Source organism: Saccopteryx bilineata, chromosome 4 (assembly GCF_036850765.1).
Source record: "Saccopteryx bilineata isolate mSacBil1 chromosome 4, mSacBil1_pri_phased_curated, whole genome shotgun sequence".
Lineage (NCBI taxonomy): Eukaryota > Metazoa > Chordata > Mammalia > Chiroptera > Emballonuridae > Saccopteryx > Saccopteryx bilineata.
In genome coordinates, this window is record NC_089493.1 from 69110492 (window position 1) to 69137121 (window position 26630).

The window sequence follows — 26630 nt, forward strand, 5'->3', positions numbered from 1 at the left end:
TTCATGGTTTTCAGATCACAGTTTGAAGTGTGAGTAGAAAAGTGTCATTTTCCTCGTACATGCAAGGTAGCAGTATGATATCTGTATTTCTCCTCTCAAAATAGGCACAAATGTCACAAGGAATTTTTCTCACACCAACCAATAGATCTTATTTCTGGTATATAGGAAAAGTTAATGTTTTAATATATAAATAACACAGTATCTGCATGACATTTTTTATGTCCCAAAGCAGTGGACAAAAAAAGGGCATATTTTGTTTGAAATGTTTCAGATACTGCCTACAGAGATCTCTTCAATTTTTTGTCAACTATGTGTTGTGTTATTATAATTAAATATTTCTGATATATACATATGATTTATTTCCACAAGTAATTTCTCTCAAAATTAAATCAAAAGGTTATATAAATTTTTTGCCTTGAGATGTGTATTATAAATCCTTAGCTGAAGTTGAATAAAAATTTCTCTTAATATTACAAAACATTGAAATACTAAGTTAAGTGATTAAAGGCAGAGAAAATACTAAAATGGGGGAAGAGAAAAGAGTATTGAGAGTAAAGCATTTTCATGGTACAGTTCCCCTCTCTCCCATGCCTCGGTAGCTTCCTGCTTCCCTATCAATGTGAGCTAAAAAAAATCCATTGTTTTTATTATTATGCCTCTCAACTTAGTGATTTACATAGTAGGTTTGAAAAATAAGATGTGGTCTATTTGATATTGTGTTCGAAACAATATAATTATATATAATGTTACTAACTTAATTTTTAAACTTACACTGAGTTGATTGGGTCTGTGTATACTCAGCAACTTTGCTTATATGGCTCAAAGGAGCTTATCAGTTATAATACAAGGAAAATTATATGCTCATTAAGACTTTTTCTCATGACATTTTTAAGAACTAAAATCTATAATCCCTTTAAAGTAATGGAGCTTCAACCTTCTGTTGTTTAATTACATGTCAGAGAGAATGTAGCAATCCTTCAGAATTGTTAAAATTTGATTGAAAAATACCAGAAAAGCATGCTTGTAATATAAATGTGTGTATGTAATTGATATTTATTCACAGATGTCTGTATTAGTATTGGGTGCAAGCTTTAAATTGTGAAATCACATATACCATAGAAGTTACCATTTTAACTTTTATAAACATTAAGAAATATAATATGTTGCGTGACCAGCCAGTGGCGCAGTGGATGGAGCGTCGGACTGGGATGCTAAGGATCCAGGTTCAAAACCCTGAGGTCTCCAGCTTGAGTATGGCCTCATCTGGTTTGAGCAAGGCTCACCAGCTTGAGCCCAAGGTCGCTGGCTTGAGCAAAGGGTCACTCGGTATGCTGACCCCCCTCCCCGTCAAGGCACTTATGAGAAAGCAATCAATGAACAACTAAGGTGCCCCAATGAAGAATTGATGCTTCTCATCTCTCTTTCTTCCTGCCTATCTGTCCCTCTCTGTCTCTGTCACAAAAAAGAAAAAAAAATGTTTAATTTTCAAGAAAAAGTCATATCTATTGAATATTCATTCTGCCTTCTTTATTGTTTCCTTTGTTAGTTTTATTACTGTCAGGGTTCTGATCCCTTTTCTACCCCTTACTTTGTGACTTTAGGAATTCAGTTAACCTCTCTGTGTCTCAGTCACCTCATATGTAAAATGGTGACAATAGTGCCTCATGGATTGTGGTAGTTCAATAAGATAAATGAAAGGTACTTATTTTTTTATTTTATTATTACTGTATGCAAATGATTGTCTGGAGGAGCGTATATTATAAAATACTGTAGACTGTAAGATAGAGCCAACTTTTCCCATCTCCATAGTTTGTATCAACCATGGAAATAGCAAGGAAGCATTAATTGTTTAATTGGTTATAAGATTTTAGTCAAATGGTTAATTTAATATAACATTTTATTTACCATTTAGGTTGCCAAAGCTTCTTTTCAAAGGAACAATGATGCCTTGGATGCTGCATTATTTTACCTTGCGATGAAGAAGAAAGCAGTAGTGTGGGGTCTGTTTAGGTAAGTTGCCTCAAAGCTTAATATTTAATTGAATGAAGATTATGCTATGAGTCAGAAACCTTAAAGCTTTGAAAGTATTTAGATATATAAGCTTGATCAGATCAGCTTACTTGATGCTTTGGTTCCTTTACTTTAAAAAAATTGGTAAATACTGTTTCAGTTTACCTAAAAAGTGAGATGTTATTAAAAAACAAGTTGATAGCCCTGGCTGGTTGGCTCAGTGGTAGAGCATTGGCCCGGCGTGTGGATGTCCCGGGTTTAGTTCCCAGCCAGGGCGCACAGGAGAAGCACCCATCTGCTTCTCCACTCCTCCCCCTCTCCTTCCTCTCTATCTCCCCCCCCCCCCCCCCCCGCAGCCAAGGCTCCATTGGAGCAAAGTTGGCCTGGGTGCTGAGGATGGCTCCATGGCCTCTGCCTCTGGTGCTAGAATGGCTCTGGTTGCAATGGGCAGAGCACTGACCTCTAGTGGGCATGCTGGGTAGATCCTAGTTGGGCCCACCCAGGAGTCTGTCTCTCTGCCTCCCCGCTTCTCACTTCAGAAAAAAAAACCCACAAGTTGATAAAAAGTACTTTGGAAAGTAAAAAATGCTCTTGCTTCCTATTTATGTAACCTAGGATGAGCTTATTAGAAGTGAAAGAAGCTTGATAATAAATACTTATCACTGAAGTATTGTTCTTTTCTTTCCTTTTTTGTATTTTTCTGAAGCTGGAAATGGGGAGGCAGTCAGACAGACTCCCGCATGCGCCCGACTGGGATCCACCCAGCATGCCCACCAGGGGGTGATGCTCTGCCCATTTTGGGGCGTCGCTCTGCCGCAATCAGAGCCATTCTAGTGCCTGAGGCAGAGGCCACAGAGCCATCCTCAGCACCCGGGCAAACTTTGCTCCAGTGGAGCCTCGGCTGCGGGAGGGGAAGAGAGAGACAGAGAGGAAGGAGAGGGGGAGGGGTGGAGAAGCAGATGGGTGCCCCTTCTGTGTGCCCTGGCCAGGAATCGAACCCGGGACTCCTGTACACCAGGCTGATGCTCTACCACTGAGCCAACTGGCCAGGGCCTATTGTTCTTTTTTTAGGTAGATATTTGAGGTTTTTATTTTTCATTTTCACACATTCTGTAAAAGATTCAAAATATTTAAAATTTGGCCTGACCAGGTGGTGATGCAGTGGACAGAGCATCGCCCTGGGACACTGAGGTCCCAGGTTTGAAATCCTGAGGTCACCGGCTTGAGTGTGGGCTCATCTGGCTTAAGTGTGGGATCATAAACATGAACCTATGGTTATTGGCTTGAGCCCAGTGGTTGCTGGCTTGAAGCCCAAGGTTGCTGTCTTAAGTTCAAGGTCACTGGCTTGAGCAAGGGTTCACTGGCTTGACTGGAGACCCCTGTTCAAGGCATTCATGAGAAAGCAATCAATGAACAACTAAAGTGACACAATATGTATTGATGCTTCTCATCTCTCTCCCTTCCTGCCTGTCCCTCTCTGTCTCTCTCTTGCTACAAAAAAAATTTAAATGATAAATAAAAATAAAAAAATTAAAATTTGATTTAACTACTGATGTTTATGCTCTGATTTCCAGGTCACAGCATGATGAAAAAATGACAACATTTTTCAGCCACAACTTTAATGAAGATCGGTGGCGTAAAGCTGCTTTGAAAAATGCTTTCTCTTTACTTGGAAAACAACGCTTTGAACAATCTGCTGCTTTTTTCTTGTTAGCTGGTTCATTGAAAGATGCTATAGAGGTATAAATCAGAAGATATGCTATACAGTACTTGCATGAGATTGAAAACCTGAAAAGGTTGTAGAGGAGACTGTAATTTTTTTGTCATATGTTTGTAAGAACAGAATAACTACAGAAGTTATTAAGCTTAAATGGTGGCACTGTGAAAAATGAAATTATAAATAGAGAAATGAATAAAAATTTTTATATAGGGAATATTTCATTTTAAGATAAGTATATGTATTTCAAGTATAAATGTATGAAACAATGGCAGAAAATGGTTTATGAATATCTTCTTTCTGGCCATCTTGTGATTCTGAACTAGTTTTAAAGTATATATAGATCACAGTCTCCTTATCTGGCAGATACCTTAAGTTCTTTTTCTTTTAAATGTATTCATAGATATGGAACTGAAATTGTAATTCATACTGTTTTATATTGTAGGTGTTTTAGATATTGAAAAATAAATGTGAATAGTAAAACTGCATTTTTTTGATACAGAATCATGGCAGCTGGTTAAGAGAGTAATTATAGATGTTTTGTTTGTTTATGATATCTTCCTCTCAGAATACTTACTATCATTATTTTTTGTTTGTTTGTTTTTTGTTTTTTTCTGAAGCTGGAAATGGGGAGAGACAGTCAGACAGACTCCCTCATGCGCCCGACCGGGATCCACCCGGCACACCCACCAGGGGCGATGCTCTGCCCACCAGGGGGCGATGCTCTGCCCCTCCGGGGTGTCACTCTGCTGCGACCAGAGCCACTCCAGCGCCTGGGGCAGAGGCCAAGGAGCCATCCCCAGCACGCCCGGGCCATACTTGCTCCAATGGAGCCTTGGCTGCAGGAGGGGAAGAGAGAGACAGAGAGGAAGGGGGGGGGGATGGAGAAGCAAATGGGCGCTTCTCCTATGTGCCCTGGCCAGGAATCGAACCCAGGTCCCCCGCACGCCAGGCCGACCTGGCTCCACCGCTGAGCCAACTGGCCAGGGCCCTTACTATCATTATTAACAATGCAGATGGGTGAGGGAAAAACAGAACTGGAAATAATACTTGATAAAAGGAATAGGAAATACCCAACAAAGTGAAAGTACTTCACATTTAGAATTAGTCCTATTTTCAAAATTACCTCAGGTGAAATAACAAATGTTTATTTGAAACATAAATGGCATGCACTTGCACCCTGCCTCTTGACTCCAGAGCTGGTGCCTGGATGCTGTAACACAGGGATCGGGAATCTTTTTGGCTGAGAGAGCCATGAACGCCACATATTTTAAAATGTAATTCCATGAGAGTCATACAATAACCCGTGCATGTTATGCATTATCCAATAAAAATTTGGTTTTGTCCCAGAGGACAGCTGTGATTGGCTCCAGCCACCTGCAACCATGAACATGAGCGGTAGGAAATGAATGGATTGTACTACATGAGAATGTTTTATGTTTTTAACATTATTTTTTTTATTAAAGATTTGTCTGCGAGCCAGATGCAGCCATCAAAAGAGCCACATCTGGCTCGCGAGCCATAGGTTCCTGACCCCTGCTGTAACACATTGCAGGAAAATTAGCAATGTTCTACTATGCATGGCACCATGCAGATGCCTTCCAATTCTTATGAAAGTACATCTAGTTTATGAACCCTAAATCACATCCAAAAACCACTGCTAAGAAATCTTTCCCATCTGCCCACTCTTCTTACCAGGTATAAATGCCTTTAAATTAAACATCCCTTTCCAGGAAGCCCTCCTTGATTTCCTTAAAACTATATTAAATTGGCTTTCCATGTACACTGTCTGCATTCTTGGCTCATTTTATTAAATTTATTTAATCTTAAAAAAAATAACAAAAACAAATGTTTATAATTTTAAAATGGGAAGTTTAGCCTAGAAAGTACTCAGGCAAAGAAGAGACATGTTGATTGAGATAAGCTCATATTGACTAAATGACCTCAAAATCTCAAGATGTGTAGTTATAATAGAATATAAACTCGGAGTAAAATAAAATATGTAGCTTTATTTCCTGCATTATTTGTTATATAAGTAGAAGGTTCTTTTAAAATATTAATAATTATGTCTAAGTGTAAATATATTTGGAAATTAAGAGGAACTGATGTATATAAATTCAAATATCATAATAGGCATTTAATTTAAAAATGAATGTTACAAATTTAAATTGACCTAAGTCTGAGACAGGGGTCCCCAGACTTTTTACACAGGGGGCCAGTTCGCTGTTCCTCAGATCGTTGGAGGGCCAGACTATAAAAAAAACTATGAACAAATCCCTGTGCACACTACACGTATCTTATTTTAAAGTAAAAAAACAAAATGGGAACAAATACAATATTTAAAATAAAGAACAAGTAAATTTAAATCAACAAACTGACCAGTATTTCAATGGGAACTATGGGCCTGCTTTTGGCTAATGAGATGGTCAATGTGCTCCTCTCACTGACCACCAGTGAAAGAGGTGCCCCTTCCGGAAGTGCGACGGGGGCCAGATAAATGGCCTCCGGGGGCCGCATGCGGCCCGCGGGCCGTAGTTTGGGACCCCTGGTCTGAGATAATGTTGATATACCTTGCTTTATGCTTATTTTATAAATAATTTTTCTAGATTGGAAGCTACTAAGTTCAGATTTCTTACTTTTCTTGTTATTCTTAATCTCCTATCAGGCAATCATTTAACTACCCTTCAACCTCTGGACTCTGTCCTTTCACTATGAAATATAAATGATAGATAATTTCAGGATACTATTGGTGGGATATTTTATATCTCTAAATAACTATCTTAAATAAGTATTTCTTAATATTAAAATTTACAGGTGTGTCTTGAAAAGATGGAAGATATTCAGCTAGCCATGGTTATTGCCCGTTTATATGAATCTGAATTTGAGACTTCATCCACTTATATATCCATCCTAAATCAGAAGGTTTTGGGTTGCCAAAAGGATGGCTCAGGATTTGATTGCAAAAGGTTACATCCTGACCCTTTCCTGCGTAGTCTTGCCTATTGGGTAGTGAAAGATTACACCCGAGCCTTGGATACGTTATTGGAACAAACACCAAAGGAGGATGATCATCATCAAGGTAGGATATTTTATAAGTTTCTTTTATTCTTTCTTAAAAGAAGACAGTTTCTGGCTAATGTTCACTTGGATCAAAACCTAAACCAAAAAAACACAATTATTACTAGATTTACTTTTCAACTGAGAAATTATCAAAATTTCTTGTGTGACTAAAGGGTTAGTCACTTACTGTTTGCAATTGAATCAATCATTTTTAAAATTATATTGAGTAGTGCTGAGGATTTTATGCATGTTTTTACTCTCAGATAGATTGAGGTTTATAAAATATGATTATCATGCTAATTCTAATTTTATATCTGTTGCACTGAAGGATTATGTAGCTTTTTCCATTTTATTACATCGTCAGGTTTTTTTCTTTTTTAATAGAAAAGATTTTTACTGTTACACATATTGGTTTAGAGGATGGCCCTGGAAAAACTTTATTCTTATGAGCTAAACTTCCTTTACTCTTATTTATTCCAAATAATTTAGATTTTTTAAGCACCCAGAAGGTATTTATCAGATTATTGGGAATAATTTAAAAAATGGAACTTTCTAAGTATTTATCAATAGAATAGCTCAATAAATTATAATATAGCCATAGTATAGAGACAGTGCCATTAGAAATGAGATAAATTGATATGAAAATATGTGCTATATTATTAAGTGGAAAAAGCAAAATGCAGAGCAATGTGGGTCTTGTTGCATTGTACATACATGTATCACATATGCATGCATGAATGCACTCACACAGTGTCTGGTCTCCCTCTCCTTTTCGTGTTGCTTCCTGGAACAAATCACAAGAAACAATACTGGTCATTGGTTACGTTTTGGGAATAGGAATAGAGAGATTTAAAATTTTACTTTTTATTTTGTACTTTGTGTAGTTATAATTTTCTAGCCGTATATTTTTATTACTTGTTTTTAAATGCTAAAATAGCTTATGTGGAAGATACTAAGGCCCAATATTTACTTCTTTACAAAGAAATGTTTAAAGGAAAGAAAATAAAAAGAAAACCTTAAGAGGCAAACTAAATATCTGAGTTACCCAGGTAATTTTTATAGAAGGAAGGCTCAACTTATTAATGTTTTCCAGTTAATTTTTAAAAATGTATTGTGGAAAATTTCAAATATATGTAAAAGAGTGTATAATATAATGTGAAAATCTAATTCATCATTCAGCTTCAGTAGTTATCAACTTATAACCAGCATTGTGTCATATATACCTCATCCTTTCCACCCTTTCCCATTCTCAACATATTTTATTTTAAAGCATATTCCAACATACCATCTGTAAATATTTCAACATGCATCTCTAAAAATTAAGGGCTCTTAAAAAACATAAATAGGCCCTGGCTGGTTGGCTCAGTGGTAGAGCGTCGGCCTGGCGTGCAGCAGTCCCGGGTTCGATTCCCGGCCAGGGCACACAGGAGAAGCGCCCATCTGCTTCTCCACCCCTCCCCCTCTCCTTCCTCTCTGTCTCTCTCTTCCCCTCTCGCAGCCGAGGCTCCATTGGAGCAAAGATGGCCCGGGCACTGGGGATGGCTCCTTGGCCTCTGCCCCAGGCGCTAGAGTGGCTCTGGTCGCAACAGAGCAACACCCCGGAGGGGCAGAGCATCGTCCCCTGGTGGGCAGAGCATCGCCCCCTGGTGGGGCGTGCCGGGTGGATCCCAGTCGGGCGCATGCGGGAGTCTGTCTGACTGTCTCTCCCGTTTCTAGCTTCAGAAAAGTACAAAAAAAAAAAAAAAAAAAAAAAAGTGAAAAAACATAAATAAAATTATAAAGAAATTCTATTAGTAATCATAAAATGCAGTGTGCAGATTTCTCTGGTTATCTCATTAAATGTTATACAGGTCATTTATTTGAATCAAGATCTAAAATGAGGCCTCTATATTGTGATTGGTTATGTCTACTTTAATCCATAGTTTTTCCTCTATTTACAAGGAGTCTTCGGGTTACAACACAGTTTTGTTTCTACAACAGTGACGTAACCCAAATTTTGGTGTAAGTTGAAACACACCCTAGCCTAAGTCACTTAACTATCCTAACACAGTTGTAAAATCATAATCTAGAACATAAAAACAGAACTAAGCCACAGAAAAAGGAAAAGGACATAAATATACTGTATACTGTACTATAGTAACAGAAAAAAATGACAAAAAATGAGTGTAAAAAAAATTCCTTACCTTTATTCCTGTGGTTGGCTTGCACACAGGAAGGGGCATTGCAAGGTGGGAGAGAGTGACCTATTGGGAGGAGGAAGCTGGAGAGGCAGGAGAACCTGCAGAAGGTGCTGGAGGTACTGGGTCAGGTGAATCAGGATTGCCAAGGAACATGCAGGAGACGCTGGAGATGATTCTTTCTGTACTACAGGTGTTTCATCTTGAGAAGCAGATGATATAGGGGGTATAGGATCTGTTGGAGGCCTTTCTACCTTCTTAAAAAATTGTTCCAGCCTGACCTGTGGTGGCACAGTGGGATAGAGCATCGACACCTGGAACACTGAGGTTGCTGGTTCGAAACCTTGAGCTTGCCTGGTCAAGGCACATATGGGAGTTGATGCTTCCTGCTCCTCCCCTTCTCCCTGTCTCTCTCTTTCTCTCTCACTCCTCTCTCTCTAAAAATCAATGAATAAAATATTAAAAAAAAAAAATTGTTCCAGGCTAGTCTGGAAGGTTGATGACTTCTCTTCCAAAATCTGCCTGTAGCATTGCAAGGCATCCTTAATAGCTCTGTAGATCTTACTGAGTCTGTCAGCACTGGGGTCCTCAGTCTGAAATTTTGCTAATCCATCCTCCACCATAGAAAAATCTTCTGACAAACCCTTGGCAGTAAATCTCTTCGATTCTGGGATTTCTATCTTCCTCACTCATGTACCACATTACTGTGTATTCTTCTACTGCGCGCAACCAAACTAGTTCACCCATGTGGTCCATAAGTACAATACTAATGGTATAAGCGGAAACACTCATGTTTCAATATTTTAAAGTTTTTATGGGAGTGAGCGTTGTAAACTCGAAACAATGTGTGATGAGACTGTTGTAACCCCAGGATCTCCTGTATCTGTAAGTCAGGTTGTTGCCTGACCAGGTGGTCTTGCAGTGGATAGAGCGTCGGACTGGGACGCAGAGGGCCCAGGTTCGAAACCCTGAGGTCACTGGCTTGAGTGCAGGCTCATCTGGTTTGAGCAAAGCTCACCAGCTTGAACCCAAGGCCGCTGGCTTGAAAGGGGTCACTCGGTCTGCTGTAGCCCCCCAGTCAAGGCACATATGAGAAAACAATCAATGAACAACTAAAGAGCTGAAACAAAGAATTGATGCTTCTCATCTCTCGCCCTTCCTGTCTGTCTGTCCCTATCTGTCCCTCTCTCTGTCTCTGTCACACACACAATAAATCAGGTTAATTTTGTAGTTTCTTGGATTTTGCTGATTGTGTCCCTATTGTGTCATTTAACTTTTCTTTTTCCTATGTTCTATTTCCTAGAACTTGGCAATTAAGGTTCTAGAGGCTTTTATCAGATATTTTGGCGGAAAATATTTCATAGGCAGTATCCATCGGAGTCAGTTTATTTTGCTTTTTGTGATATTAACAGCCATCACTGATCATTGCCCAGATTTTTTATTTCATTAATGGTTGTAAATGATGATGTTCTAATTATGAGCTGGTATACTTCTCAGAGTACCTTCTCCCTTAGCTACTGTTCGATTATGCTCAAGTCCAGTAGTATATATGGTGAAGGGGACATAAATGTTTGATTCTTTTTATCAATTTTCAAAATAATAGCTTGGCTCCCTAGCATCTTACAAAGCAGACAAATTAGATTTTATGTTTGTAAAGGTTATTTTGAACTCACAGATTTAGGTAGATTTGTGTTTTAATCCATCGCAGTTATTCTCAATGCTCGGGTTATCCCATCTATAACCAATGGGAGCTTCTTCAAGCTTCCGAATCCTTTTGACATTATTCCCTGATACTTTCTGTGTTTCCTGTTTGCCAAGATGTTTCTCACTTTGTACATTTCCTGCATGGCCATTTCTTCAAAGAATCCTGGTTCCTTTTAGTGTGGAATAATATATATTTAGAGACCACGGCCTGGGCACAGGGATTCTCATTGCTATTGATTCGGTCATTATTTCTAGGCTATTTCAATGAATGGAGCTAGGAGAAAGGTTTTTTTCCCTTGAGAATTCATGAGTTTACACTAAAATTTCAAGTTGAAATATAGATTATAGTGTTCTTTCTCCTTCAATTTAAAATTTGTGTCTTATAATGAAAAACTTGGATTCTCATGGCATTAACATAACTACCTGCTACTTAATATGCATATAATAGTTTCAGAATGATGATACAAATATTTTCATAATAACATTACTGAGAGCAGTTAAAGCTTTTTCTTTTTTTTTTTGCAGTTTTTGTTTTTATGAAATATGCCACTAGGGATGTATAGTTAAATGACTTGTTTTAAAGTGACCTTATAGTTTCTCTCTGGTTAATGCTACCAACTTGATACACAGATCATTAATTTTGCTTTTGTGTGAATTTTTTTAAAAAAATGAATTTCTTTTAAAGTTATATAAAATATTAACTTGGTTTTAATGTAAAATACATAGTACCAACTTATTTTCAGATAAATCTAGTCTTTCCTGATCTCTCTACCCTGTTCTTCCTTTCCTTTTTTAGGGAACAAATAAAAATTGTGTGTGTGTGTGTGTGTGTGTGATTCTTCCACTTAAATGATATGAGAGTGTTTGTATTGCCTCTCTACTTTCTCAAATAAAGGTAGTTTACAATATATCATTTTTAGTACCATCTCTTACTTGAATATACCCTGGGTATCACTCCATAGCAGCACATAGGAAAATTCTTTTTGTTTCAGCTATGTAGTTTTACTTTTACTGATTATGTGGATGTACTATAGTTGAACTTACCCTAATTTAATGTTTCCAGTATCCTTTATTTTGAGGAATGCTGACATATTTAATTCTTTAATAAATACAGATTAACAGTACCTTGTGATTGATTGTTCTGTTTGATTTCTATAGTTATCATCAAATCTTGTAACCCAATGGTGTTTAGTTTCTACAACTACCTTCGAACTCATCCTTTGCTTATTCGAAGAAACCTCACCTCTCCTGAAGGGACTTTGACAACCTTAGGTCTCAAAACTGAGAAAAACTTTGTTGATAAAATTAACCTCATAGAACGAAAATTATTTTTTACCACTGCAAATGCTCATTTTAAAGTTGGATGTCCTGTTTTAGCCTTGGAGGTACTCTCCAAAATTCCCAGAGTTACCAAACTATCTGTTTTACCTGCAAAAAAAGATCAGCCTGACTTCATTTCTAAAAAGATGGGAGAGGTACCCTCAGAATCAAAATCTCTGAGTGATGGTGAGAGCAGTTCCGGCATTGATTGGTCAAATGTCACTTCATCACAGTTCGATTGGAGTCAGCCAGTGGTAAAAATTGATGAGGAACCTCTTAATCTTGATTGGGGTGAAGATCATGATAGTGCCTTAGAAGAAGAGGAAGAAGTTGGAGGTGGTTTAGTAATGAAAAGTACAGACGTTAGGGGAAAAGATGGACAAGATCAGAAAGCATCAGACCCTAATATGTTACTGACTCCTCAGGAAGAGGATAGTCTTGAAGGCGACACTGAAGTTGATGTGATTGCTGAACAGCTCAAATTCAGAGCTTGTTTAAAGATCCTTATGACGGAACTAAGAACACTGGCTACAGGTTATGAAGTAGATGGAGGAAAACTCAGATTTCAACTCTATAACTGGCTTGAAAAGGAAATTGCTGCCTTGCATGAAATATGTAATCATGAAACAGTTATTAAGGAATATGCCAGCAGAACATATTCTAAAGTAGAGAGTGATCTACTGGGTCAGGAAGAAATGGTGGACAAACCAGATATCGATTCCTATGAGCGCCACCAAATAGAAAGACGAAGATTGCAGGCTAAACGAGAGCATGCGGAAAGACGAAAGTTGTGGTTACAGAAAAACCAAGATCTCCTGAGAGTGTTTCTTAGTTACTGTAGCCTTCATGGGGCCCAGGGTGGTGGTCTGGCCTCAGTCAGGATGGAACTCAAATTTTTGCTACAAGAATCACAGCAGGTATGAACTTCCATTTTTTTTTTCAATCTTGCTTATTTGAACAATTTCAATAGCTCTAAAGTTATAGCTCTAAAAGCTCCTTTTATTAGTTAATCTAAATATGTTCAACTCCTCTGTTTATGGGAGATAGATATTTATAATCTACATAGGTCTTTTTAGACTAAAGTTTTGGAAATTAAGAGTAGGCTTAAAAGATTGAGAGCACATCTATGTCACACTCATCTTTTCTTCTGTGCCTAGCATAGCACTTGGTATGTAATCGGTGCTCTATAAATTTTTGTGGACTGGTGGAATAAGTACATTATTATGCATCTTATATTTAAATATTAATCACCAGCATTTTTATCAGATGACTTTAATTTTTTTCTCCTTCATTTTAACTGCCTTGAAAAAAATAATCTGTTACCTACAGGAAACGACAGTGAAGCAGCTGCAGTCTCCACTGCCGTTACCTACCACCCTACCTCTGCTTTCAGCAAGTATTGCATCAACAAAAACAGTCATAGCTAATCCTGTATTGTACTTAAATAATCACATCCATGATATATTGTATACTATTGCTCAGATGAAAACACCACCTCATCCCAGTATTGCAGATGTGAAGGTAATGTAAATTTTATGATCATTTGGTATTGCACACCCTGAGAAGGTAATTATATTTACCTGTCTTTCAATCTGAACTTAGAGGAAATATTGTAAAGTGGTCTTATGTGCTACTGACTCACTCCTAATCACTTTAAGACTATTTGTTCAGTGAATGTAATTTAAGATTAAGATTCTTCTTACTTCTGGAGTTGTCTTCCTTTGAGGCAGGCAGATTCTCTTTTGGTAATAAAATTAATTCTCTAGATAGTATTCTTGCCACTTAGTATTCCTGTAGATCCTCCATTTCCCTAAAGTGGACCATTAAGTTAGAAATTTATGACTATTTGCCTTCGCCATCATATTGTGAAATCATGATTGTCATAAGTAGTCCCAGAGAAAGTATCTTTGTAATTCTTTTCCTGATGATTGTGTTTGCTGTGCGGTAATTAGGGGCAATCAGAGTTTTGGCAGAGTTATTACCCAAAATTAAACCTATACCCCGTTTTGAAAAAAATACATTAAATGCATATAAATTCTAAGTAAACATTTCTAATTCCTAAAAAATCTGGATAAGGCTTTCAGAATATGAAACTTTTTCTAAAGTCCCTTCAAATTTTAAGATTTTATGAGTCTGAAGATGTTGATTCACTATGGCATTTTAGGATGTGGATTTTATATTATGTTGATAATTTTTAAACTTTCTAAAGACTATGCACTACTCATAAATATTAAGTAAATTATTTATTTGCTTCTGGAACATCAGCTATTTATAGAGTGGTTGATATATTTCATAAATGTTTAATTCATTCTGATTTATAAGATCAAGTCTTTTCCTCAAGGGGAATTTCATAAGGCAGGTTTAAATAAAAGTTTTGAAATGTCTATACTTATTTTGGTTCTTTATTTTTTGCATGTTACATTTTAAGCTAATTGTCAGCAAGTTAAATTAATTAGCCTTGTTTGGGCATGCATATAAACTTGGGTGAGTCTTATTTTAGAAGTTTTAAAGTACAGTTAGTAGTCTCATATAGGAAGATCTAGTCTTATGATATTGCTAGTCTCCTGGGTATTTTATTATTTTTAAGATGTTAGTGTTGTGTAGAAATGTTAGTAAAAAATGTAATTTTGGCTGTTTTGGTTTTAGGTGCACACACTTCATTCATTAGCAGCATCACTTTCTGCATCAATTTACCAAGCGTTATGTGACAGTCATAGCTACAGGTAAAAAATATCACCCAAAATAGTGTTAATACAGCAAAAATATTAAACTGCTCCAGAGTTCTTAAGGTTCTATTTCCTGGGACTGAAAAAATCCTCAAATATGACTGCCATGTTTACTTAAACAGATGAGAGAGAATGAAAACAAATTATTTGTTTAGTTTAGCTGTCATTTAGTAACAACAAAGACATAGAAAATGACAAATAGTAAATGGAAATTATCACCATCACCATCTTTTTGTTTTCAAAAAGAAAAGTACTATCAAAAATAATTTTTATGTATTTTTTTTTTTTTTTTGTATTTTTCTGAAGCTGGAAACGGGGAGAGACAGTCAGACAGACTCCCGCATGCGCCCGACCGGGATCCACCCGGCACACCCACCAGGGGCAACGCTCTGCCCACCAGGGGACGATGCTCTGCCCCTCCAGGGTGTCGCTGTGCCGTGACCAGAGCCACTCTAGCGCCTGGGGCAGAGGCCAAGGAGCCATCCCCAGCGCCCGGGCCATCTTTGCTCCAATGGAGCCTTGCTGCGGGAGGGGAAGAGAGAGACAGAGAGGAACAAGAGACAGGAGGTGGAGAAGCAAATGGGCGCTTCTCCTATGTGCCCTGGCGGGGAATCGAACCCGGGTCCCCTGCACGCCAGGCCGACGCTCTACCGCTGAGCCAACAGGCCAGGGCCAAAAATAATTTTTAAAAATAAGTTTTCTAATTTTTTTCCTTAGGAAATATTTCTTTTAGCATTGTATTGACTTTATTTAACTGGTTTTAACTTGAAAGAGGAAGTACTTTTAAAAAACAAAAAGGGGCCTGACCAGGCAGTAGTGCAGTGGATAGAGCGTCAGACTGGGATGCGGAAGGACCCAGGTTCGAGACCCCGAGGTCGCCAGCTTGAGCGCGGGCTCATCTGGTTTGAGCAAAGCTCACCAGCTTGGACCCAAGGTCACTGGCTAAAGCAAGGGGTTACTCGGTCTGCTGAAGGCCCATGGTCAAGGCACATATGAGAAAGCAATCAATGAACAACTAAGATGTTGCAATGCACAACAAAAAACTAATTATTGATGCTTCTCATCTCTCCGTTCCTATCTGTCTGGTCTGTCTATCCCTCTCTCTGACTCTCTCTCTCTCTGTCTCTGTAAAAACAAACAAACAAAAAAACCCAAAACAAAACGAAAAGGTACATTCCTAACATTGAATTATTAAAATCAATTTTACTTACTCATTTACATATAACATAAAAGCCTGTGGAAGTGATATCAATTAGAAGTAATGGCTTGAATTTTTTTAAATGTCAGATTGCCTTCATCAGTGTATATTTTGCATTTTAATAACTAGGATTGTGTAGGTAATAAAAGTTGTATCACTTGGAAAGATGACCCACATTTAAATGAGTTAAATTAATAAATGAAATGTTTGTAACATACATAGATGTACTAAATTTATATTAAACATATGTCTAGATTTTTTCCTTGTAAATTCAGCAGCCTTTTATGGAAAGATTTTTATTGCATAAGAAATTACTCTCTCAAAATGGCCTGTATTCTGGTTTTAGCCTAATGAGGTCATGTCTAAGTATTCCACAGACTTGGAAATGTAAATAAAGAAAAAGTGTTTAGTTCACTGTGGTCATCTTGATGCTCAAAGACAACTTGTTTGTTACGAATCCCTGGTTAAAATGGCACCAAATGAGAATTTAAATAATTTTTTTAATGTGCATTTTCTATCCCTTAACTATGATTAACTCTCAAGGGTGTCAGCTTTACTTTTGCTTTTGTATTTTCTTCAGCTCTTTAAAGATGAGGGAAACAAGTATTTAGGTATATTTTGGCTTTAGAATTAAGTATTTCTAAAATATGATTCTCCAGAGTTTAGTGCATATTTTAATTCATGGTTAAGCTTTCACAACTTTGCAGAGTTAAGAAATGCATCAAAATTGTACCCTGAAACTTTCTCATATATACTAGTACCAACAGCAGTCTCCTTACCTCAGACTTTAAAAAAATACAAATCAATGACAGTAGGAAAGATATTGCCTAACATAGTAAAATTTTGTATTTTGTTTTTTAAAAATCTATAAACATTTGAAACTAATTTCAAGAACTTTTTTTTTTTAATTCAGTGAGAGGAGGAGAGGCAGATAGATTCCTGCATGCGTCCCGACCGGGATCCACCCAGTAAACCCACTAGGGGGTGATGCTCTGCCCATCTGGGGCGTTGCTCTTTTGCTCAGCAACTGAACTCTTAGTGCCTGAGGTGGAGGCCATGGAGCTATCCTCAGCGCCCAGGGCCAACTTGCTCCAATCGAGCCATGACTACAGGAGAGGAGGAGAAGAGAGAGAGAAACAAGAGGGGGAGGGATGGAGAAGCAGATTGGCAGTTTTCCTGTATGCCCTGACCAGAAAGCAAAATCCAGGACATCCACATGCCAGGCTGATGCTCTACCACTGAGCCAACTGTCCAGGGCCAAGAACTTTCTAAAATTCTTATTAGAGCAGTGAATTGAGTTTTAAGAATATTTTTATTATAAATATGTATAAAATGCAGTTGCTTATTATTTTGGCTAGGATGATAAATAACTGAACCCTTATATTGATTTTAGCAGTCAAACGGAAGGAAATCAGTTTACAGGAATGGCATATCAAGGACTTCTTTTAAGTGATCGTCGAAGACTAAGAACAGAAAGCATTGAAGAACATGCAACACCAAACTCTTCTCCTGCTCAGTGGCCTGGTGAGAATTTAAATGTTTTCTTTTTTAAAAATCTTCTATTTGGCAATTCTTTTTTTAAAAAGCTGCCAGTTGTTTTCCTAAAAGTTGTTTTTTGTGGATTTGGTGAATGGTTTTTGTTTTTGATGATGTTTTCTGCCACAGATTAAGTATTGTAATGTTATCTGAAGACTCAGAAAGTTGAGAAACTTAAAAAGCAGCTGTGTTTATTAGCATTAATAAAAGCAAGGTTTAACCTGACTGGTGGTGGTTCAATCTATCGATAGATTATTGACTCAGGACACTGAAGTCCCAAGTTCAAAACCCTGAGATTGCTGCCTTGAGCACAGGTTCATGCAGCTTGAGCACGGGTTCACCAGCTTGTGTGTGGGATCATTGCCATGATCCCATGGTCACTGGCTTGAGCCTAAGGTTGCTGGCTTGAGCAAGGGGTCACTGGCTTGGCTTGAGCCCCCTGGTAAAGGCACATATGAGAAGCAATCAATGAACAATGAAAGTGATGCAACCATGAGTTGATGCTTCTTCTTATCTCTCTTCCTTCCTTCCTGTTTGTCTCTTCCCCCTCTCTCTAAAACCAAACTAAATAAATAATAAAAAAGCAAGGTTTACTATCTTTCATAATGGTGAACACACTATCTTTCTTATGCTTAGAAATTCTGAATTAGGGTCATAGAAAGCAATATTACAGAGATATTCTCATAGGTATATTAGAGAGAATACAATTACGAATTTATATGTTAAGATAGAATGATCATTCTGTGGCATCTATGTTATGCTGTTAGTCTGTTTTTTTTCTGATTAACATCTCAAATCATCGCTACGGTCTTAATAGCCTTTTCTGGTCTGCTGTGTCCTTTTTTTTTTTTTTTTGATTTTTTTTTCTTTTTCCATTTTTCTGAAGCTGGAAACAGGGAGAGACAGTCAGACAGACTCCCGCATGCGCCCAACCGGGATCCACCCGGCACGCCCACCAGGGGCGACGCTCTGCCCATCCTGGGCGTCGCCATGTTGCAAACAGAGCCACTCCAGTGCCTGAGGCATAGGCCTCAGAGCCATCCCCAGCGCCCGGGCCATCTTTGCTCCAATGGAGCCTTGGCTGTGGGAGGGGAAGAGAGAGACAGAGAGGAAAGCGCGGCGGAGGGGTGGAGAAGCAAATGGGCGCTTCTCCTGTGTGCCCTGGCCGGGAATCGAACCCGGGTCCTCTGCACACTAGGCCGATGCTCTACCGCTGAGCCAACTGGCCAGGGCTTCTGCTGTGTCCTTTAAGTTTTACTCTATTTGCGTTATGACTCTGAGTTTACATGTAAATGATCATTGTGAAGAGTGGCTGGAGAAGTGACAAACTCCATGTGTGTATTTAAAATTCATTTATATATAAGTTTATAGAATATTTTGTTTTCGTGTTCATTTTTATTAAAATAATTTTAGATTTTATAAAAAGTTTCAAAAATAGTACAAAATATTTCTCTATAACCTTTACCCAGAATTCCCCAAATGTTAACCTTATACATCTTTATCATTCATTCCTTTCCTCTCAGTCACTCACTTTGTGTGTGTATATATGTGTATTTTTTCTAAATATTTGTTAAATTTCAAACATGGAGACCTTTTAAATCTAAATGTGTCAGTCTTTCCTAAAAACAGACATTCTCTTGCATAAACATAGCATATCATAGCCAGCATCTTAATATTGATATAATACTGTAATCTATAGATTTTTTTTCACATTATACTGTATGTCCCACTAAATGTCCATACAGCATGTAGTTGTAATTTCTCATGAGTTTCCTCTAATATGAAGTAGTTCCTCATTCTTTCTTTGTCTCTCATGACTTTGACACTTTTGAAGAGAACTAGGTCAATTATCTCCTAGAATGTCCCTTGATTTTGTTTTTTCTGATGTTTTCTCTTTCCTTTTTCTTTCTTTTCTTTTTTTTTTTAAGAGAGAAAGAGAGAGAGGAATGGAGATAAAAAGCATCAACTTGTAGTTGTGTCACTTTAGTTGTTCATTGATTGCTTCTCCTATGTGCCTTGACTGGGGGGCTCAAGCCAGCAACCTTTGGGCTGTAAGCCAGTGACCTTGGGATCATGTTGATGATCCTGTGGTCAAACCAGCAACCCTGTGTTCATGTTGTTAAGTTTGAACTCACGCCAGATGAGCCCCCACTCAAGCCTCAGGGTTTTGAACCTGGGACTCCAGTGTCCCAGGTCAATGCTATATCCACTGTGCCACCACCAGGCAGGCATCTGATGTTTTCTTATTATTAGATTCAGGTTATCTGTTTTTGGCAGATAATACTACAAAAGAGATATTGTGCCTTTCAAGGAACACATAATGTCATTTGGTCCATTACTGGTGTTATTCACTTTGATATTTTAGTAAAGTATATCTTTTGCTAGATTTCTCCTTTGTAAAAATTTCTGTTTTTTCCCTTTGCAATGAATAAGTATCTTTTGAACAGACAATTTGAGTATGTGTAAAATGTCATACTTTTACTCATGAATTCTAGCATGTAGGGATGATTCTTACCTGAATCAGATATTACTGTGGGAGTCACTAGATGGTAATTTTCTAATTTTTATTATTCCTTCTACTTATTAGTTGAAATTATGCAGAAATTGTAGGTAAGGAAGAGCTTTCCCTTCTTCCCTTTTAAATTATTTTTCTTGCTCATTTCTTATACCAGCATAGAATAATGGATTCTTATTTTGTTTTATAGATTTTAAGCCATTCCTATCATTATTTATTTTGTTGCTCAAGTTATGGAAGTACATATTCCATATAACATAGGTACATCATTTTGGTTATGCAAATTTGGAATTTTTTTTCATTCTGGAGCTTTATACTGATAAACTTTTTGTGATACCTTAACCCTTACAGGTGTGAGCTCTCTTATTAATCTTTTGAGTTCAGCCCAAGATGAAGAACAGCCAAAATTGAACATCTTGTTGTGTGAAGCTGTTGTTGCTGTTTACTTAAGTTTATTGATACATGCTCTTGCCACAAATTCCTCCAATGAATTGTTTAGACTTGCAGCCCACCCGTTAAATAATCGAATGTGGGCTGCTGTTTTTGGAGGAGGAGTGAAACTTGTTGTGAAACCTCAAAGACAATCAGAAAATATTTCAGGTAAGATTAATGTATGTAAATGTGACTACCATTGTTAAAGTAAAAGATTTTTTTTTTAACATTTTAAGATTTTAAATTTTTTTATTTTGAAATTCAGCAATGGTTAAAGTATAATCACTCTTGTTAGGATGGTAACTAACTAAACTCATGTTAGAATAAGATTTAGTACAATAAGATACAGTAATTTCAGGTGAATAATTTCTGATACCAGGAAAAATTTAAGGATAAAAAAGAATTAGAAGAACGGTAAGGTAAGTGAGGAGACAATGTTAGGGAGCAAGACCATAGAGAAAGGATAGTTTTTAATTAGAGAAAGAAGATTTCTAAAAATTGTTTTATTTTTCAAATTATAGTTGATGCATAATATTACATTAATTTCAGGTGTACAACCTAGTGATGAGACATTTCTATAACTTACAAGTGTTCACCTCAATAAATCTAGAACCAATCTGATACCATAGTTATTACAATATTATTCACTTGATTCCCTGTGCTGTACTTTACATTCCTGTGACTATTCTATAACTACCAATTTGTACTTTTTAATCCCCTTACCTTTGAGAAAGAAGGTTTTAATAAATCCTCCTAATCATTATAGATCATACCAGTAGTTGGCTTCAGATTAAGTTTATTATGGTCATGTACAAGGTAGCTGTTTCACTCATGCACCTGGTTTATTTATTCCGTGTGTGTGTGTGTGTGTGTGTGTGTGTGTGTGTGTTTTCCTTATGGACTAGAATATATTCTCCATCTTAATTTTTAAGATGGTAGGATATGGTGAGATGAAGACTAATGCCTAGGAAAGGTTTCCATCTTGGTGCTGAAACATCAAAATCATATTAATTTATCCTTAGGAGTGCCCATATTACAGGTGAGCAATCAGTGGCACAGTTTAATGGCACAGATTATAACCTGTGCCCTTACTCCCAAGGTCGATTTAAATGACTACGTTGGTATGTAACTCAAAATAAGGGAGGAGATCTCACCAACTCCCATTGTTTCTCTTCCATTGTATGTGGATGACTTTATCTTCCTACTTTGCTGTAATCTACTTTGTACTTAAAAGTTTTCCCCCCAAATCACTTCTTTTACTGAAATATTTATTCTTTTTTATGGTAATTCATTCATCAAGTTTAAAATCTTGAGTATGCATTCATATTTGCATTCATTTAACACCTATCTGCCACACAGTTTTCTCTACTTTGGAGACACAGAGTGAACAAAACAGACAAATTCTTTACCTTCAGGAAGCTTACATCTAGTGGAGGTTAAGTTAAATAAATATTTCAGGTATGATAAGAACTCTGATAGTGGAGATAGATGAGGGAGGAAAAGGAGAGGAGGGCACTTTAGTTAGGGTAGTCAGAAGACACATTTCTGATTAGAAAGCATCTGAGCAGAGTCTTAGGGAAGTCAGTGATCACACCATGCAGAGCTTCCAGGCAGACGGAGCAAGGAGGGCAATAGTCATGAGGTGGGACTGAATTTGGCCTTTTCTAGGAACTACAAAGGAGGCCAGATGGCTATTGTGTGTGTGTGGGGGGGGGCGTTCAGAAATAACAGCTAGCTGGGGGCAAGGTCATTTAGGGTCTCATGGATCACAGTGTGGACTTTAGTTGTTCTTCTAAAGAAAGATAGGAAACTACTGGAGGTTTTTAAGCATAGGGGTGACATAATTTGATTTAGGTTTTCAGAAGACTCAGTCTAGCTACTGTGTGGAGAATAGACTATGAAACAAGATAAAAGTAGGAAGTCTGGGTGGAAGGCTATTGTTACAGTCCACTTAAAAGATGATTGTGGGTTACCATAAAGAATGAATGGATTTTATCATTTCACAATATGTGTAAATCAGAGAGACCATCATGCTGTACACCTTAAACTTATATAATGGTACATGTCTATTTCTCAGTAAACCTGGAAGAAAGACTGGTGGTACAAGCGTTAGCAAGGATGCTTAGCTGCTGGAACTCTCATATATTACTGGTGGGAGTGTTAAATGTACAACCACTCTGGAAAACAGTTTGAGAGATTTTTATAAATTTATCTTATGACCCACTTTACCTTCAGTCCCAACAGTTCTACTTTTAATTATTTACATAGAAGAAATGAAACCATAGATTCACACAGTCTTGTAAATAAATCTTTATACAGCTTTATTTAAAATAGCTCCAAACTGGCATTAACCTAAATGTCAGCCTGACTAGGCGGTGGCGCAGGGGATAGAGCATTGGACTTAGATGCAGAAGACCCAGATTTGAATCCCCAAGGTTGCCAACTCGAGCGTGGTCTCACCAGCTTGACCAGAGGGTTGCTGGCTTGAGCATGGGATCATAGACATGACCCCATGGTCGCTGGCTCGAGCCCAAAGGTCTCTGGCTTGAGCCCAAGGTCGCTGGCTTGAGCAAGGGGTCATTCGCTCTGCTGCAGCCCCCTCCCCTCCATCAAGGCACATATGAGAAAGCAGTCAGTGAACAACTAAGGTGCCATAGTGAAGAATTGGTGCTTCTCATCTCTCCCCCTTCCTGTCTGTCTGTTCCTCTCTGACTCTTCTTTGTCAAAAATAATAAAAAAGAATATACAGTGTGTCCGTAGAGTCATGGTACACTTTTGACTGGCCACAGGAAAGCAACAAAAGACTATAGAAATGTGAAATCTGCACCAAATAAAAGGAAAACTCCCAGTTTCATACCTATTCAGTGTAGTTCGATGTGGGCTCATGCACAGATTTTTTAGGGCTCCTTAGGTAGCTATCCTGTATAGCCTCTACAGACTCGTCACTGACTGATGGCCTACCAGAACGGGGTTTCTCCACCAAACTGCCGGTTTCCTTCAACTGCTTATCCCACTGAGTAATGTTATTCCTATGTGGTGGCGCTTTGTTATAAACGCGCTGATATTCACGTTGCACTTTGGTCACGGATTCAAATTTAGCAAGCCACAGAACACACTGAATTTTCCTCTGTACCGTCCACATCTCAACTGGCATAGCCGTGGGCTGCTCCGTTGTATACACGGTGTTACGTCATCATCTGCACATACACACATGCTGCCACATCATCCTCCAGAAACTGGGAGGGTTTTCCTTTTATTTGGTGCAGACTTCACATTTCTGTCGTCTTTTGTTGCTTTCCTGTGACTGGTCAAAAATGCACCATGACTTTACGGACACACAGTATATATATAACCTAAATGTCAGTTATCCAGCACAAGTGGGCTTAAAAAAAAAGGAATGGATAACCAAGATGTGGCATGCACATATAATGGACCGTTATACAGCCAAAAAGAAGACCAAAGTGCTAAATCATTCTACAATCAGCATGAACCTCAAAAATATTATGCTAAGTGGAAGATGCCAGACACAGAAGTCACATATTGTAGGATTCCATTTATATGAAATATCCAGAGAGACAGAAAGCAGATTAGTGGTTGTCATGGGCTAGAGAGAGGGAGGGATGGAGAGTGACAGCTTAGTGGGTATGGGGCTTTCATTTGGGGTGATGAGAATGCTTTGGAATTAAATAGAGATTGGTTGCATAACAGTGTGAATGTACTAAATAACGCTCACTTATATGTTTTAAAATGATTAATTTTATGTGAATTTCACCTAAATTAGGAAAAAGTTAAAGGAAGTTTAGTTTAGGGTCGTAATTCTAGGCAGAGTGAAAAGTGGTCATATTCTGAATATAATGTGGAGTTACTGATGATTGTTGATGAATTGTGTGGGATGGGGTGTGGAAGAAAAAGGAGTTAAGATAGAATTGTCATCTATGCTGGGGAGCTGTATGGGTCGCGTGGTTGGCTTCTTTCTGCCTCTCCCATATCTAGTGAGTTCTTGAATTCTTTTGACATTTCTTTGATGTATTCTTTTTATCTAATACTTGCTCTCAGTCTTTATCACCCACAGTACTAGTTCAGGCCCTTATGTAGTCTTGGTCCACATTCCTCTTTCATTGATCAAAAAGACCATATCTCATCCTGTGACTAGATGTTTTTGTGCGAATGCCCATAGGATAAGCTTCCAACTTCATTTCCACAAGCTAGTCCTGGCCTAACTCTAGATTGTCATTGTTATTGCCCTCCCTGATGCCGGTCTGGCAAAAGTAGTTTGCTCCTTATTTACCCAAACCGTTGATTTCTGGTGTCCTTTTCTCTCATCACGCTGAACTTCTCCTTCTTTTAAGCATGTTTTATGTCCTACATATTCAGTGAATCTTTCTTGAACACTTGCCAGAAATAATCACTCAGGCACTTTTCTTATGACTTAGTGAATATACCCGTTATTTAGTACCTAGAATTACTTTAATCCTTATTCTGTATAGCACAAAGGCTGTTTCATGGGAAGATATCCTTGTGTGCTGGAACACTGGTGCAGTAACTAGAAGAGTTTAGAGCAGGGGTCCCCAAACTGCGGCCTGTGGGCTGCATGCGGCTCCCTGAGGCCATTTATCCGGCCCCCACCGCACTTCCGGAAGGGGCACCTCTTTCATTGGTAGTCAGTGAGAGGAGCATAGTTCCCATTGAAATACTGGTCAGTTTGTTGATTTAAATTTACTTGTTCTTTATTTTAAATATTGTATTTGTTCCTGTTTTGTTTTTTTACTTTAAAATAAGATATGTGCAGTGTGCATAGGGATTTGTTCATAGTTTTTTTTTATAGTGCGGCCCTCCAACGGTCTGAGGGACAGTGAATTGGCCTCCTGTGTAAAAAGTTTGGGGACCCCTGGTTTAGAGGCACTAAACTCTTTAGATGCAAGTGAGTAATTTAGTCTAAACTAAAACTTGCCAAAAGTGGAAAGAAAATAAAAGCTAAGTCATTAAGTTAGTTAATCATGGAAAATAAAAAAAAATTTTCTTTTCTTTTTATTCAGCACCTCCTGTTCCTTCTGAAGACATAGATAAACACCGGAGGAGATTTAACATGCGAATGCTGGTCCCTGGAAGGCCTGTAAAAGATGCTACCCCACCACCAGTACCTGCAGAAAGACCATCTTACAAAGAAAAATTTATTCCTCCTGAACTTAGTATGTGGGATTATTTTGTTGCAAAGGTAAAGCATGTGAGGAAAACAGGTTTTAAGTGTGTCTGTTTTGTTAATTTTTGTACACACATCACATAGGAATGATGGCGCAGCTTCTGGACTGAGTCACCCTAGCTTAGACATTTAATCTCTCAAGTCCAGAAATTGAATAGTCATTCAGGGACGATCAGATACTTGATGATGATTAGATACTTGATGTGGATGAGACAAATTAAAATCATATGGGATTTAGGTGTAAGTCAGAAATCAGTTTATTTTCAGTCGTTGTTGTTGTTGTTGTTGTTGGTTTTTTTTTGTATTTTTCTGAAGTGCAAAGCAGGGAGGCAGAGAGATAGACTCCTGCATGCGCCTGACCAGGACCCACCCAGCAAGCCCACCGGGGGGGGGGGGATATTCTGCCCATCTGGGGTGTTGCTTTGTTGCAACTAGAGCCATTCTAGCACCTGAGGTGAGGCCATGGAGCCATCCTCAGCACTCGGGGCCAAGTTTGCTCCATTGGAGCCTTGGCTGCGGGAGAAGAGAGAGAGAAAGGAGAGGACGAGGGGTGGAGAAGCAGATGGGTGCTTCTTCTGTGTGCCCTGGCCGGGAATTGAACGAAGGACTTCCATATGCTGGGCCTACGCTCTACCACTGAACGAACCGGCCAAGGCCAGAAATCAGTTTATTAACATGTAGTCAGCATCATCATTTTCTCATGCCTGGTATACTTGTATCTACCATCTCAGTTCCCTTTATCTGATTATCATAGTTCCCTTGGTCAGCATGGAATTAGAGCAGGAGGAGATATTTGGGGTTTTACTGTTACCAAAGTCTGATGCTTCAAAAGGGCAAAACTCAACATCAGAGTTTAAGATTACCTGATCAAGAAGGTGCCAACTGAGAAGATGGTAGCCCTAATCCTTAAATTCATCTTAAGAAAGTACAGAGTTCAGGCTTTTTTATGTCAAGGGAAAGGAAAACAGGAGGTGCTATTTAATTTAATATATAATTTAAAATCTCAAGCCCCAAACTGGATTCCTCTAATGATTA

The 26630-nt window shown here is 38.2% G+C and overlaps 1 protein-coding gene across 3 annotated transcripts in view; it reads left to right on the forward strand.

The window, feature by feature from the left end:
• DMXL2 (Dmx like 2) overlaps positions 1-26630 on the forward strand; it is a 196917-nt gene that overhangs the window by 149265 nt on the left and 21022 nt on the right. For all 3 annotated transcript variants that reach the window (XM_066276368.1, XM_066276370.1, XM_066276371.1), the window contains exons 21-29: positions 1913-2010; positions 3585-3750; positions 6542-6806; positions 11827-12905; positions 13318-13509; positions 14635-14711; positions 17306-17436; positions 20315-20563; positions 25432-25610. In XM_066276368.1, the coding sequence (XP_066132465.1) occupies positions 1913-2010; positions 3585-3750; positions 6542-6806; positions 11827-12905; positions 13318-13509; positions 14635-14711; positions 17306-17436; positions 20315-20563; positions 25432-25610 (2436 nt within the window). The remainder of the gene's footprint in view (positions 1-1912; positions 2011-3584; positions 3751-6541; positions 6807-11826; positions 12906-13317; positions 13510-14634; positions 14712-17305; positions 17437-20314; positions 20564-25431; positions 25611-26630) is intronic.